This window comes from Nomascus leucogenys, chromosome 17 (assembly GCF_006542625.1).
Source record: "Nomascus leucogenys isolate Asia chromosome 17, Asia_NLE_v1, whole genome shotgun sequence".
Classification (NCBI taxonomy): domain Eukaryota; kingdom Metazoa; phylum Chordata; class Mammalia; order Primates; family Hylobatidae; genus Nomascus; species Nomascus leucogenys.
This window is the reverse complement of record NC_044397.1, coordinates 78054201-78068265: the sequence shown is the minus strand read 5'-3', so window position 1 is coordinate 78068265 and position 14065 is coordinate 78054201. Positions and strand designations below refer to the sequence as shown.

Genomic DNA, 14065 nt, shown 5'->3' with positions numbered 1-14065 from the left:
GACCGTCTTTGAAGTTCTTCTCCTTCCACTTGAGTCTTTTACTGGCAACCTCAGAACCCAGCAGCTGAGGGGAGGGCACCCGGTGCCCTTGATATGGCCGCAGCAACTGCACCGCAAAGTTCAGCCTTCTCTTCTTTGACAGGGAAGTGCAGGAATTCTCACAAGTGCTCTAGACGGCCTGCAAATTCCAAATTTTTGTAGGTTTTTTCTCCTCCAGCCCATCCTTTGTAAAACACCCTTTGGGGAGGAAGGAAGTCATATGTCTGTGTTTGTTTTCAATGCTGTAAATTTTCTGCTGTACTGTTGGGCTAAATAAAATGCCTCCAAAAATGTGTGAAAGTAAAGGAAAGCAATAAAGAGGTCTGGGAGGAGAGCCACTTTGAACTCTATCATCTGCTGGCTTCCTCTTTTGAGAGCAGATACATACCTTGGTCAGAAACAACTTGGATATTGAAAGACTTCAGGGTAGCTTCCACAAGTTCACCTGGAAGTACCTGTTGAGCCCAGAGAAGAAAATGACTTTTTTTTTCTGGGTTATGTGGCATGGAATTAGAACTGTGGATCCTTTACAGCCATGACGGCTATGAAATCAAAGCTGAGTCTGAAGGGAATAAGATGTGCAACCCAGAGATGGGGAAGAAGGGGGGAAGAGCCGCAGGAAGGGATGGATGTTGACAGGAAGAATGGGGGAAGGGATGCAAGGGTTTACTAAAAACGCTCCATTTCAAGGGTGGAATATATCGGAACTCTGCCTGACAATCCAAAAAGAAGGAAGAGGAGTGGAATAAGGGCCCCTTCCTCACAACAACTTTATACTGGAGCTAATTAAATGAGAATCTCTTAGCTCTTGGTTCACTGACGTGAGGAAAGACTGACTGAAGACAGTTTTGGCTTTTGAAGGGAGTTCTGTTTATATATACGTCAACATCCAGTTGGAGGTGAAAAGGTTAGCACTTGACCCAGGAAGTATCCATGTTTGTTTCAAAAATAATCTGCTTCATAAATTTCTTCATCAGTCTTTTTTTCCATTATGAGCTTTGATTATAATAAAGGAGCTGTTATTAACTTTTATTGAAGAAAAGGCCCATCTCTTTGAAAATATTTACCACCCTTCTCCCTTTTCCCTCATGAAATGTGCCAACTTCATAGGAATTAACAAATTATAGCCCAGCCAAATACACGGATGCTTAAGCATACCTGAAACTTGAGTATATTTATTTATTACAGACATCCTAAGACCCGTAAACTCTGCTCTGAATCATATCACTCCAGGATCTCAGAGCTGTTCATGATTGTACAGGAAATGGGGAATATCATAGGCTCACAAAGGATAACTGATAGAACTCAGTGTGGTACTTCGGGGACATCAAACATTGTGCGACATGCAAAAGACTATTCACGAATCACACAAAATATACATTCATTGTGCCATCCATCACATTAACAATTGAGCTGAAAATACATTATATCCAGCTAAGATAACTGTGGAAGGAAGAAGTTGGTTTGAATAATACTTTTAGGTTCTGAATAACCCAGCACAAATTTTAAACAGAGGGTGGCCCGAGAAGAAAGGGGTAGGGATTGGGAAAGACTTAGCACAGGAAGCCAGGTTTCTGAACTTTGTGCTCTGCAGGGCTTCTTAACTGTAAGAACAAATCAAGGCTACCCTCTGAGGCATCTGACTGGGTTTAAATGAGGGAATTTGTTCTTTCACCTATAAAATTGTACCAGTTTTGAGAGTTTGCCCACCCTGTTTTAGTAACCTAAACATTTCTAGAAAATCTGTATAAAGATAAATCTCTCAGGACAAAGTATTTACAACCAGCAAACTCACACACATGAAAATGACTTAAATTAAGGGATGAATTAATTGTGTAAACATATAGTGCATCTCTTCTTCCTGAGCTCCTGGACTCTCCTTTCACTATATCCTACTTTCAAGGACAAGGGAGGGGAGAGCTGTACATATAGTTAGATAAAAGATGAGAAGATTCCTTCTGGCATGTTTCTGTTGGCAAAGGGAACTATTTTCCAAAAGGTCATCTGAAACGAACAGTAGGTTCTGTGAATTCTCCTAAAAGCAGGAGGGATGTTAAGGCCCACCAGAAAATGTATGCTGGCACCCAATCTGGATTAAGGTGTTAACCTGGCACCAAGTCTCTGGTCCAGAATTATCTGCAAACATATTATCCTGGCCAGGAGCTCCCCAGATAGGATCAGAAAGGAAGAAAGAGACTGTAAATGGAAAGAAAGATAAGCTAAGCATGTGCTTTAGGTAAGAAGTCCCAGCCCAAGGAGATGCCTGGGCTGTTGTGTGGAGCTGGAGCCGCCTCAGTGGGAGGTAGTCAGAGTGTCTGAGGTAGAAGACCCCGGGGAAGGAACGCAGGGCGAAGAGCTGGACTTCTCTGAGGATTCCTCGGCCTTCTCGTCGTTTCCTGGCGGGGTGGCCGGAGAGATGGGCAAGAGACCCTCTTTCTCACGTTTCTTTTGCTTCATTCGGCGGTTCTGGAACCAGATCTTCACTTGGGTCTCGTTGAGCTGCAGGGATGCAGCGATCTCCACCCTGCGGGCGCGCGTCAGGTACTTGTTGAAGTGGAACTCCTTCTCCAGTTCCGTGAGCTGCTTGGTAGTGAAGTTGGTGCGCACCACGTTGGGTTGACCCAGGTAGCCGTACTCTCCAACTTTCCCTGGGGCAAAGTGGGAAGCCATGAGACGGAAAGGTAAAAATTTTTAAATCGACTTGAGATTCCCTACACGCTTCATGGCAACACTCAGGTAAAGAAAAGATCAAGAACTCAACACAAATCGGGCTGTGGAGGGTGAATGATGAGGTGTAAAGTGTTAACCTGATGTAAACCATTAGCATGGTCAGACCGGTGATTAATGGAGCCTTAAGATATTAACAAAACACTACCGTCACAATAACCACCCCCACATACTTCCTACTTCTCAAATGTATAAAATCCTTGAAAACACACCAATCCCTGAGGCTTCTTTGCCCCAACACCTCTGGGCACCCTCTCCATGCACTACAACACTAGTCTGATACAAAAGCCTTTTAAAAAAAGATTATTATTAATTTCCTTGGAAATTAAGCATACCAGCTCCTTTCAGATTAATCAAGGAGCATCCACCAACCAGCAGGACTGACCTGTTTTGGGAGGGTTTCTTTTGACTTTCATCCAGTCAAAAGTCTGCGCTGGAGAAGATGTGTCCGATGCAGGGGAGCGACAGGCTTCTTGGTGGCTGGCGTGGAGAGGGGACAAGGAGTTATTATACGTAGCCAGGGCCAGGCTCTGGTGCTCCTGTCCATATGAGTGGTGAATGTATTGAGGCGAACCCACCGCGCCCCCAGCATAACCCTGGTGGTGGTGGTGATGCTGGACCATGGGAGATGAGAGATTTCCAGAGTAAACGGCGGGAGCGCACTGGGGGTACCCACCACTTACGTCTGCTTCCTGATTTAACGCGTAGGGGCTGTAAGGCGCACTGAAGTTCTGTGAGCCATAGCTTGGACCACAACTCGAGTGGGAGTAGGACACCCCCAGGTTCCCGGAAGTCTGGTAGGTAGCCGGCTGGGGGTGGTGATGGTGGTGGTGGTGGTGGTGGTGGTGGGGCGAACCGATCTGCGCCCCCCTGCCCACTAGGAAGCGGTCGTCGCCGCCGCAGCTGTTGGCACTGACCGCGCACGACTGGAAAGTTGTAATCCCATGGTCCGAAGGGTAGGCTCGGGCTGAGCAGGTCCCCGAGTCGCCACTGTTAAGGATGGGGTATTCCAGGAAGGAGTTCATTCTTGCATTGTCCATCTGTCACTGAGTGACCTGGTCCTGCGAAGCCCTGGGTGACTGTGCCAACTTTCTCACTTCCTCCATGGGGCCAGAGAAGAAAAATGATATGAATGTACAGTGCGCAAGAGGGGGGGGCGGGAGGGCGGAGGACGCTGGAGGAGGGGCACGTGACGGTGTCAGCCAATGGCTGAGCCTCCTGCAAAAGTTTGCCGGCTTCCGCGGTGATGGATCACCGTTTCAGTGGCATTTAAATCCCCGGCGCTCTGCAGTCTAGGTGACGCGCAGTCGCCCCCCCAGGCAGCCTAGGCGGCGGCAGCTGCTGCGGCGACTGCAAAGGCCGATTTGGAGTGCTGGAGCGAAGAAGAGCAAAGGCTGCCTTCTGCGCGCGCCCGACTCCGCTGCCCGCCCCGCCAGGCCTCCGGGAGGTGGGGGCTGGGAGGAGTCCCCCGCTCCCGGCCCCTCCCCACCTCGCACTGAAAGATGAACTGGCGAGAGGTGAGAAGGGAAGAGGGCTCCCGGCTCTCTCGGGGCGGGAATCAGTGGGCCAGAGCTCGCCGAGTGGCCGCAAGTACGCCTGCTCAGCCCGGAGCGCCCAGCCGGAAGGCGGGGAATCCGGCTGACACCGCGCCCCGGGTTCCCAGGACCCCTCCTCTGTTCTGAGGCTGGGCTGGGAGACTGTGGGGCTGTGAGAAGTGCATAGAACCGTGGCGGAGGGCGAGGCTGGGCCACCGGCTTTTCAAGCTCGGAATGGAGAGAAAAGAGTGCAGAGGGTTGGCTGGGAGGAACTTGGGTGGGCGTGAAGGAGACGAGGGCAAGAAAAGAAACCTCCCTTCTTCCAGGAGGGTCTCCGAAACCCTCTCCCCACAGCCCCCGCTCGTCATTAGCATGGCAATGAGGAGTTTCTGTAATTCGACTTGGGGGGACGGATGAGCCCTGGAAACTCAGAGCTCGCCGGAAAAGGCCGGGGGCGGCCGGGCTCTTCTTCCCCACCTTCCCTCTCTCGTCGCTCTCCGCCCTTTCTCTTTCCCAGTCAGTTTTTCACCGGGAGCCCTCCGGGATGCGGAGCTACTCGACCGCCGGATTTTTAGGGGTAGGAGGCGGGGGAGAGAGATGACGCTGGCGGACGTGGCCAACGTGGGGGCCGGACCGTGCGCTGCAGGCCATCTGCCGGCGCCCCGAGACGCAGGAGCCTCTGCGCTCCCGCGTGGGCCTCACAGGGCCGGTCCACAGCTCCAACAAAGTAGCTGAACTCCGTTGCGTTCCTCTTTTTCTGGAAGGGAATGTTAGAAGAGGGAGAGAGCTTCCTTTTATAACCTTCCTCGTTCTGCTGCAAGTCTAGAGTGGGTGTGGGGACTGGCAGGTGGGAGGGGCGGTGGACAGATGGCTGATGGTGGACGGGACACTTTACCCCAACGACACCTCCTCCCCTTTCCAACTGGCTATGTAGTTGCTTATGAGAACCTTCAAGTCTTTCCCTAGAAAGACACATGCAAATCTGAGCGTCATCCCAGGCCAGGGGTCCTGTTCCCCATCACCCCACTTCCCTGAGGCTGCTGAGGTGGTTAAGTTGTTGTTTACTATTAGGTTTCACGTCAACCCTGCGCTTGTAGAGCGAAAAAGCCAAACGGAGACCAAGAATTGATGCAGTCTTGGGTAGGAGAAATCGACAGCTCGTCCAGGAAACTTTGCTGTATAAATTATAAGCAATGCTGTATAAATTTTACTCCAACCACGTGTACGATGTTGGAATCAGATGAAATTTATAGTGAATGAATGTATGTGGGTTTGGGGTTTCCACTCCCCTTCAGCCTTTCCTCCCCTGTTAGAACAGGGAAGATTTTTTTTTTTTTCAAGGAAGGTACATTTCAAATATGTTAGTCACCCTTTCAGTCTTCTGTATTCTGTTCTCCACGTACCGAAGTTCCCACAAACCTGTCCCCTCAAGAGAGAAAACCCATGCTGACGCTGGACTCCCTCAGTAACAATGAAACATTCTCCCCAAATATTTCCTTTCAGAATGGTATTTCTCTGTGACTTTGATCCATCCCAAGCATGGTTAAGAGGGAGCACGGGCAGGAAAGACCCACTTTCTAGGGTTGGGCAGCCACCCCTGCCCCAGTTTCGGCTCCTGGGAATCCTCCGACTGAAGAAGGGGAAAGGCAAGGCGGCCCTCCTGGAGGCAGCTTCCTTGGGAGAGCCAGCTTCCAGCGGCGGGGAGAGAAGGAGCTCCTGTGGGAGAAGGGGCAGGATGTGAGGTCGGTGCTGGCTATGCGAGCAATCCTCCCTCCAAGCCTGAGCAAGTCGGTACATTTCCCCCCGCTGCCTCATTCCTGTACCTTGGTTGCCCTCCTCAGCCTGGGTTTGCAGGACCCCCTCGGCTGCAGGGCGCCTGCCACAAAGCCGACCGCGGCAGGAGCCATTCTCTCCGCTAGTTCGCTGCCTCGGCGCTGCTCTCCCTCAGCCTCTCTTCTTCTCTCCTGGCCTCTTTTCTGGGGCATCCTGAGTGGAGTGTTTTTCTTGGGATCACGAGCTTGCACTCGCACACAAGCCCGCAGACACACAGGTCCGCGGCCGCCCTCCTCCGCTTACTGTTCCCGGCTCCCCGCAGGCCGGGCGCTCGCAGCCGGGCTGGCTATGCCTCGCCTGGCAGCCCAGAGCGCCGCTCTCCGGGAACGGCACACAAAGGCAGCCTCCCCTGGCCTCTATCCCTTAGGCTTCTGTAGCTCGGTTCTTTCCCCACACCCCTCCCCCAAGAAATTCTGGGGGCCGTTCCACCGAGTAGGAGATCCTTGGCCCTCTAGGCAAGTAGATCAGCGCCCCAAGACTGGAGCTGGTCTCTTTCAACGCCTTGGGAGACTGGGTGAAAGGCGAGCTTGGTTACGCTTAAAATGATCGCCTACAAGCGGTTCTCTTGGCTCAAAACGCCTCTTTCAGGGCGCTTATACTAGAAAGGAAAGGAATAAGGAGGAGACAAAACGCCGCCGAGGCCCTGAACTGTTCATGGCATCCGCGGCTCAGCCAAGCTGTTGTTTTAAAAGAGCAATAAAAATGAATTATGACTAAACGCCTTCTAGCTTAATGCTTTCGGACGGGGATCCCCGGCAAATAACGTAAGAGGATTTTTATTTGTGCATGTGTTCCTGCAATTGATCTCTTTGATGACATTCTCATTCATAGAAAGCGTTTGATTTATGAGCGTAGGACGAATCGCATCCAGGAGCTGCGCAGCCCTGGCCGCGGCCGGGACGCCCTGCTCCGCGCTAAGCTTGGGGCCGGAAACCAGCCATAGTCCCCACACTCCGCCGCCGCAGCTGGGATTTAGCGGAGGAAGGGGCGAGGGAAGGTAGGGAGCAAACCTATGAAGAAACATCGCGTTGTCATTGGAACTTCCAAGCCTTTGCTGTTAAGAGCCAGGTTCTTAAATCAACCCGCCCCACACACATGTTGCTTACATGCTGCGTTTTCTCACAGTAAGTAAGTAGGCATCAGAAGAGAGCTCAGAAAGGGAAAAATAAACATGGGGAGACCTAACAAGGGAGGGGGGGAAAAGCAACAACCCAGTGACACACCCTAGATCACATTTTATTGATATTTCATTTAAAGTGCTTTTCTCTCTCTCTCTAGAACCTGGGTTAATTTATAACCTAGGGTGTAGAAACACACCATTTTAAATCTCAACTTGCTAACCTGACTTCGAAGCATTAATGATCCATTATTAGCAATGTAAACAGGTTTAAGAATGAAATATTGATTTTTCTGACCCTGAAAAAAAAAAAAAAGAATCCTAGAGTGACTGAACCAGAGGATTGGAAAGAACATTTTCTGGGGTGCATTTTCCAGATAGTAATCACTGTTTTGTTTTATTTTTGTTTTTCTCTATCTTTTAGGTCTGTTTTGCCTGAACCCATCAACAGCTGGGAGATTAATCAACCACACTGAAAATGTGGAGGGATTTATGGGGGAGGGGGTTGAAATGTGGATGTTTGAAACAAAAGTGTATAAATAAATGAATTGTTGATAACTTAGTTATTGACCTGGAGACTGGTAGCTTATTAAAGAAACTCCATGTTACTCATTCCTGGAGTTGGAGGTTTCTGTAGGCACTTTATTTCTCCACTTTCAAGAGCTTGGGCTTGGCCCAAATCTTAGACTGCCCAATTCTGTGTTACCAATTTAAATCTATGGCTTGAACCTGAACTGAAAATCAAATCCTTTAAAAAGAAGGAGGAGAAGAAGCAGCAAAAAAGAAAAAAAAAACACTTATTAGAAGCCCTAGTCATTTTTTGGCTTTCTGTTTTGTTGCTGTCCATTGAAGACTTTGAACATGCAGCCTTAATAAATGTATTAAAATTGAAAAAAGAAGATAAATTGTGACGAATTTTATTTACCAAGTTAGGCTAAAAGAAGAAAAAGAAACCGTTATGAGCCTTGAAAAAAGAAGGGGAGAAAAATAAGAAAGCTACTTATAGCAAAGGAGAATTTATTCTACAAAAAATATGCATGACAATGCATCCTAATGTAATACAAAAATAAAAAGAAAGTGAAGATACAATTATATGATCACTTTCTTGCAGGCCTCATATTGCTCTCAGGAATCACATAAAGGGTTGTTGAGTTAGGTTTAAAACAATTAAAACTCCAAAATAATGTGTAAAAGATGGCTCTGTTTGAAACTGGGTCAGGGAATCACTAAACAGAAAATCCTCAACACTTAAAGGAGGGAAGGGGTAGGTCAAGAAGAAAATAAAAAATAAACTCCCAAATAAAAGAAGGCAAAACCACCTGGTCAAAGGGGTTTTTGTTTTGTGATGCTTTGTTTTGCTTTAATGTTTTTAGTAATTCAGATGCTGCAAGTCGATTGTGGTGAGTGTGTCTGTAAAAAAGTCAAAGCTGTCAGCTGAAATATCTACGGGACTGTCGAGGGAACCTGGCAAACTGGGTGAAACTGCATCTGAAAGCTGCAGGCAGGAATCTGTGGAGAAAACGTTAAAGTCCTGCAAAGAGGGGACCTCAAGGGCCTCAGGACTGTCATTGTTTAGGCCAGCTCCACAGTTCTGGCCCATTGTTGACAAGCAGTTGGGAACAGTGGGTGACTGGTGCTGAAAATGTTTCAGATTTTTCTCATTGCTGGTTAAAGGCGAGACTGGGAAACTTTGGGAGTCGCCATTGTGTCCATTGGGAGCCTGCTGCTGAGAGAGGGCATTTTGCTGAAAAGTGTAGCCTTCCCTCTCCAGAAGGGCCCCAGAGACGCTAAGGGCTTGCTCAAAGAGCGTCTTCTCTTCCTCGTCCTCCTCTACTTTCTCGGAGTCCTCAAGGCTTTTACATTTCCCTTCGCTGTTTTGGTTTTCCTTGCACTGGGTCTGCCTCTTGTGCTTCATCCTCCGGTTCTGAAACCACACTTTCACTTGTCTCTCAGTCAAATCCAGCAGCGCTGCAATCTCCACCCTTCGGGGTCTGCAAAGGTACTTGTTGAAATGAAATTCTTTTTCCAGCTCTAGAAGCTGTGTGTTGGTATAAGCAGTTCTCAGGCGCCGCGATCCCCCGCCGCTGCCATCGGCGATTTCCAGGGATTCTGCGGAAAGGGAAACCAACAAGAGACACACGCACAGTTGGAGGTGGAGGGGTCCGAGCGGGGTTATTCCACTGGAGAATAAATATAGCAGAAAAGATCAACCGCAACAAAATGGCCGCCCCTGGATGCAGTAGAGCTATTGTGCTGCCTTTCCTGGGAGCCCAGCCTGGGCAGACCCCGTCTCCTCCACCTCTATCGAATTCATGCCTGTGGCTCCCCCCAACCTCTTCATCCGGGAGCAAACTTTATATTAGCCACAACACAATTTATAATTAATGCGTCAGCTGCTTAGCTGAGCAAGAGCGATCTATCACTCTTCATTACTGTCAAAAAGCCAAACTCTAGGACAACTAGACAGGAGGAGGTCAGTTCCAACTCAAATAAATCATCCCACATTACACAAGTTCGGGAAAGTTTTCCCCCACTTCCTAAAAATACATATGTCTCATTGTAGAGCGCAGGATCCCCTTTCCTCTCCATCAAACCCACTCCTGAACCCACAGGGGCAGGGACAAGGCAACCAAGCATCTCTCCCTCTACTCCTTCTCTCTCAGCCCACTCTCCCCTCCCCCCACAGCCACTATCTGGGCAGCCCGGAGAAGGAAGAGGGTCCCGGAGACCTGGGGCCAAGTCTTTGGACTGACCTTTGTGGCTGAGGCAAGCAGGGCCGGTGGCTGCGGCGGCGGCGACGGCTGCGGCGGCCGGCAGAAGTGCGGTTTTCTTGGCCGCCTTCTTCTCCTTCATCCAGGGGTACTCGGGCGGCTGCAGGGCGCCGGCGGGCACCGGGCTGCCGCGGCTGCCCGCGGGGCTCGGCTTGGGGCGGCCGCCAGCGCCGTGGCGAGGGTGACTGCCGGGATTCAGGCTGGGAATGGTCTGCTCAAAAGGAGGAGGAATCAGTGTCGAGTGTGAAAGCGTCGAGGTCTTGATTGATGAACTTTGAAATGTATCAGCGACAGGGGGAAAAGATGTCAGGCACTCAGCGAGCGACGGCTGGCTATTGATAAAACCAATCTCTCGCTCAAATTCGTAATTCATGGCCTTCTCCTTGGAGCCCCCTCAGAGAAAAAGTTCCCTCTTTTGGAGGGCCTTTGGGGGGGCAAGGCCTAGGAAAAAGGCGAGCGCAGAGGAAAAAAAATCTATCATAGAATATCGCTGCTAGGGTGTTTTTTTTCTAATTCACTGATTACAGCCGTATGGGGACCGCGCTACTATTAAACTATTGAATTCATGGAGACAAGGTTGAAATTGGACCGAATTGGCTGTCACATGATTGCTTCTGCCCAATGACAATTTGGGCTTTAATCAAAAGAAGCCACTGTCTGTTTGATTGATCCAAAAAAGTCGGGAAGGAACGCCTCATTGGGGGCCAGCGAGGCTTTATTTACACTTTTTTCAGAGCAAAAATACATATATGTTGGTGTGGGTGGGGATGTCCCGGAGTACGTGGGGGCGAGGGTGCCAGCGCGCCTCCTGATCTGCAAGGATCTAGTGTGTGCGCCTGGGAGTGTGTGTGTGTGTGAATGTGCGCGAGTGTAAGCCCTGCTGTCGGTCCCGCCGGTGGCTGCCCTCTGCCTCCCCCGCACACTCCGCTCATTGTTTGGGACTGTCGGGAAGACGCCTCGCACCTCACAAATCATTTGAGCACCTCAGTCTGACGCCTGCAGTCATTAACAAAGTAATCCATTAATCTTCAAAGTTTTGACACCCGAGGGCCCTGCGTCCCAGCCACATAAGTTCTGTTAAAGCAGGAGAAAGGAGCAGAGGGAGAGAGGAGATGAGAGAGGAAGAATAAAGAGAGAGGGAAGAAGAGAGAGATGGAGAGATGGAGAAAGAGAAGACAGAAAAGAGAGAAGAAAAGAAAGATTTTGGTTGGGAGGGGGTCTTCCTTTTCTTTCCCTTTTCCTCCTTCACCTTTCCTAAAAGCAGTTCCTGGATCTCAAAACTGATCTCTCTCGGTCTGTTTTCCTTCCTGTCTGTCCCTTTCCCTCTTTTTCCTCTTCTGCCTCTTTCTCCCTCCCTTTCTCTTCTGTCCGCCTCCCTTTCTCCCCTCAGCCTCTCGCCCCCCTCCCAGTGTCCAGCCCAGAGTCTGCGCCCCCGGCTCATTGTTAGCAGGCTATTCCACGGCAGCTTTGCATCTGGCTCCGGCGGGAAGCGGAAAACGGGAGGCGGCTCTCGAAGCTTCCCGACCTTCCTGCGCCATCAACTTCTCAGGAGTGGCTGGAGAAAGATGCATGTGCCAAGCGACACAACAACCCCAGGTCCATGTGTCCAAATCCCCGTAGCCAGGGCGGCGGCCAGCCAAAGAAATGCCGCCCCGAGCAGGCGCGTGCGGCTCCTGGCATTCTGGGTTTCATACCCGTAGGGCTCGGGTGCGGTGAGTATTTCCGATTTCCAGGAAGTCTGTTGGAAGTTACCAGCAGGGAAAGAGAAGATGCTTGTTCCTCTCTCTCCCTCCCTCTCTCTTTTTTTTCTACCCTTCTTCTTGTCCTTGTCGCTCTGGTTGGGGGCTGGTTGGTTTAGATACAGCGAGTGCTCCCTGGCAGCCCGAACTGCCTCCCACACCTTCCTGATCCTTGGGCACGGGGGATGTTTGCTTCCGGGTTCTGTTGTGGGAAACAGCACTGCGGGGGAGAGGAGGCGACCCAAGGAGGAAATATAAAGGTTCTCCTTCTCCTTCATTCTCTTTTTTCCAATTCGGAGACTTGAGACTGAGCGCATCTTGGACAGTGCTAGAGGGTTCAAAAGATAACACCTTTAGGTACCAAAAAATAATTTTTAAAAAATCCACCAAGCCAGAAAGAGGTGAGGAGGCTGAGAGGTAGATCTGGAGGTACCTCTTTTCCCCCTTAAACCCTGAGGATGGTGATTCGCTTTTGCTTCCTTTGAAATAGACTAACTGATCAGACTCCCCCAGGCTGGCAGGCATCAATGGCAGGAAAATAAATCATTCTGATGGTCAGGGAGAGAGAAGTTGGAGGGGGAGAAAAATCTACGTAGAAAACAAGAAAGGCCAACCAAGGAGAAAAGGCAGGACCCCATCTCTGAGGCCAGTATCAAAGAGGGTTTGGGGTGGAAATTAAATATAAGTGGCCTATATCATTGACCAGCCCAGAGCATTGCCTTGCAGATAGAGATGCTATTTTGGAAAATGTGAGGTTTTTTAGTTTTCTTGCTTTTATTCCAAACAAAGCTCCAAAGGAAGTCTGGGCGCGATCAATCTTGCTCACCAAAAGCCTTGACAGCTTCTAGCCCTTAAGAACACATTTCAGCTTCCAGCTCCTTCCAAGATAAAATGTGGCCGAGCAAAGAGGAGAGCAGGAAATACAAGTAAATAAGGAAAACTAGTCTTTTAAAAACTATATTTTGGCAGTGAAAAGCGTTATAGGGCTCCTTTTAGGAAGGTTGCTTTGCGGACTCTGGGATGGCGGCTTTTGGCATCTGCTTTTACCAGAAAATATTACAGGCTTAAGGGAACGGGGGGGTGCAGAGAGGGAGCAGCGCTGCCCCCATATCTCTGAGGCTTTGTCAGGGGCTGCGTGGGTGAGAGCTTTCTGCTGCCTCAGCCGCCTTAATTCAAACACCATCTGGAAGAAAACCCTTTTCTTTGACCACTCAACACTGAAATCTTCCCCAAATCTATTACTTTAACTCATGAGATATTTTAATAAGGATTTCTTTTTAATATCTAGGAAACCGGGGGGTGAAGTCAATACTTTTTTCTTTGAAAGCCAAAATGAATGTCTTGACTGGTAAGATACAGGAAATCACATTATAACCTCATTTTAAAATCTTAGCCCTGGGGGAAGGAGGAAGCCTCCAAACCATCCGTCCCTCAGCTAAAGAGTAGATTTCAGAAACGTGTTCAAATAGTGATATCCCTGAAGGATCTTCATCCTTAGGTGAATCTCTCCCCTAGCTGTTCCTTATTTTTCCAGGTAATTTTACTCGTGTCTCTGAACTTATTACTTAAAAGAAGACTCCTGTATCTGCTTAGCGTGACCAAAAGGTGGAAGCCCTAGTCCTCACAAGGCCTGGTTTTGCAGCCTCTGCATTTCGGAGGTGCGCCATATTTTGGCACAGAGGTTGAGGTGCGGAGAGGAAATCTATTTCTCCCATAGCCCAAACTATTTAAAAAGGAGATATATATATCAACAGCCTTAGGACAGATATGGAGAAAGCATCTCTGGGTGTGAGAGAAACACTGAGCTCTCCACAGCAGCCTGGCTTGGCATCCTCCGAGCCTTTTCCTTAAACCGTGAGGAGTGTCTCTAAAAGCAGATCGTTGGGACCCAGCAGGTACCCAGAAATGGCTCCAGTGCCTGCTTCTAAGGATAATCTGAAAGAGCTTCACAGGGGGAAGATAAAGGCCATGATGATGGATATTTTGGATTGCAAACAAAATGGCGACATTTTCCACTTCTGCCTCTGAAGGATACAATCCAGGGAGAATAGGGATTTATTTCTCACATCCGATGCTCCTGATCCCCGGACGAAAGCGGTTCCTCACTTCTAGCTCTGAAGGGGGTGATGATGGGGATGCAGGTCCGAGTGCATTTTCTGAATTTGATTCCTTTCTCGAGGAATCCTTAAATCTGAAGATGAAAATATTTCCCTTTACTGTGCCTTCTTTTGCCTCTACCAGCCAGTCAGTAAGCAGCCCTATCTTAAATCCAGGAGTGGAAATGTAATATTTAGCTCCTATAGC

At 49.3% G+C, this 14065-nt stretch overlaps 2 protein-coding genes and 1 long non-coding RNA gene across 4 annotated transcripts; 1 reads left to right on the top strand and 2 right to left on the bottom strand.

Moving 5' to 3' along the window:
- Positions 1 to 885: 885 nt before the first annotated feature.
- Positions 886 to 3896, bottom strand: HOXA1 (homeobox A1). 2 transcript variants are annotated; one of them, XM_030796772.1, is made up of 3 exons: positions 3450 to 3894; positions 3152 to 3246; positions 1205 to 2687 (listed from the first exon to the last, which is right to left on the bottom strand). In XM_030796772.1, the coding sequence occupies exons 1-2, from the start codon at positions 3804 to 3806 to the stop codon at positions 3187 to 3189; spliced, it is 417 nt and encodes a 138-aa protein (XP_030652632.1). In that variant the 5' UTR covers positions 3807 to 3894; the 3' UTR covers positions 1205 to 2687; positions 3152 to 3186. The 2 variants fall into 2 exon arrangements, with proteins under 2 accessions (XP_004091028.2, XP_030652632.1); XM_004090980.3 differs by having other exon boundaries at positions 886 to 2687; positions 3152 to 3896.
- A 354-nt stretch (positions 3897 to 4250) lies between these two features.
- Positions 4251 to 8150, top strand: LOC105737765. The gene is made up of 2 exons (XR_001113444.2): positions 4251 to 7258; positions 7676 to 8150. It is a non-coding gene; the product is annotated as an uncharacterized LOC105737765 (long non-coding RNA).
- A 98-nt stretch (positions 8151 to 8248) lies between these two features.
- On the bottom strand, positions 8249 to 10700 carry HOXA2 (homeobox A2). Its single transcript, XM_003270445.2, has 2 exons — positions 10005 to 10700; positions 8249 to 9360 (listed from the first exon to the last, which is right to left on the bottom strand). Exons 1-2 carry the CDS (start codon positions 10393 to 10395, stop codon positions 8621 to 8623), a joined length of 1131 nt encoding a protein of 376 aa, XP_003270493.1. The 5' UTR covers positions 10396 to 10700; the 3' UTR covers positions 8249 to 8620.
- Positions 10701 to 14065: the final 3365 nt, after the last annotated feature.

Coding starts and splice junctions, on each gene's coding strand:
- HOXA2 (XM_003270445.2), bottom strand. CDS start 10,395: ATGAATTACGAATTTGAGCGAGAGATTGGTTTTATCAATAGCCAGCCG. Junction 9,361..10,004: donor TGCTTGCCTCAGCCACAAAG/GTCAGTCCAAAG, acceptor CCCTTTCCGCAG/AATCCCTGGAAATCGCCGAT.
- HOXA1 (XM_004090980.3), bottom strand. CDS start 3,806: ATGGACAATGCAAGAATGAACTCCTTCCTGGAATACCCCATCCTTAAC. Junction 2,688..3,151: donor AAGAAACCCTCCCAAAACAG/GTCAGTCCTGCT, acceptor ACTTTGCCCCAG/GGAAAGTTGGAGAGTACGGC.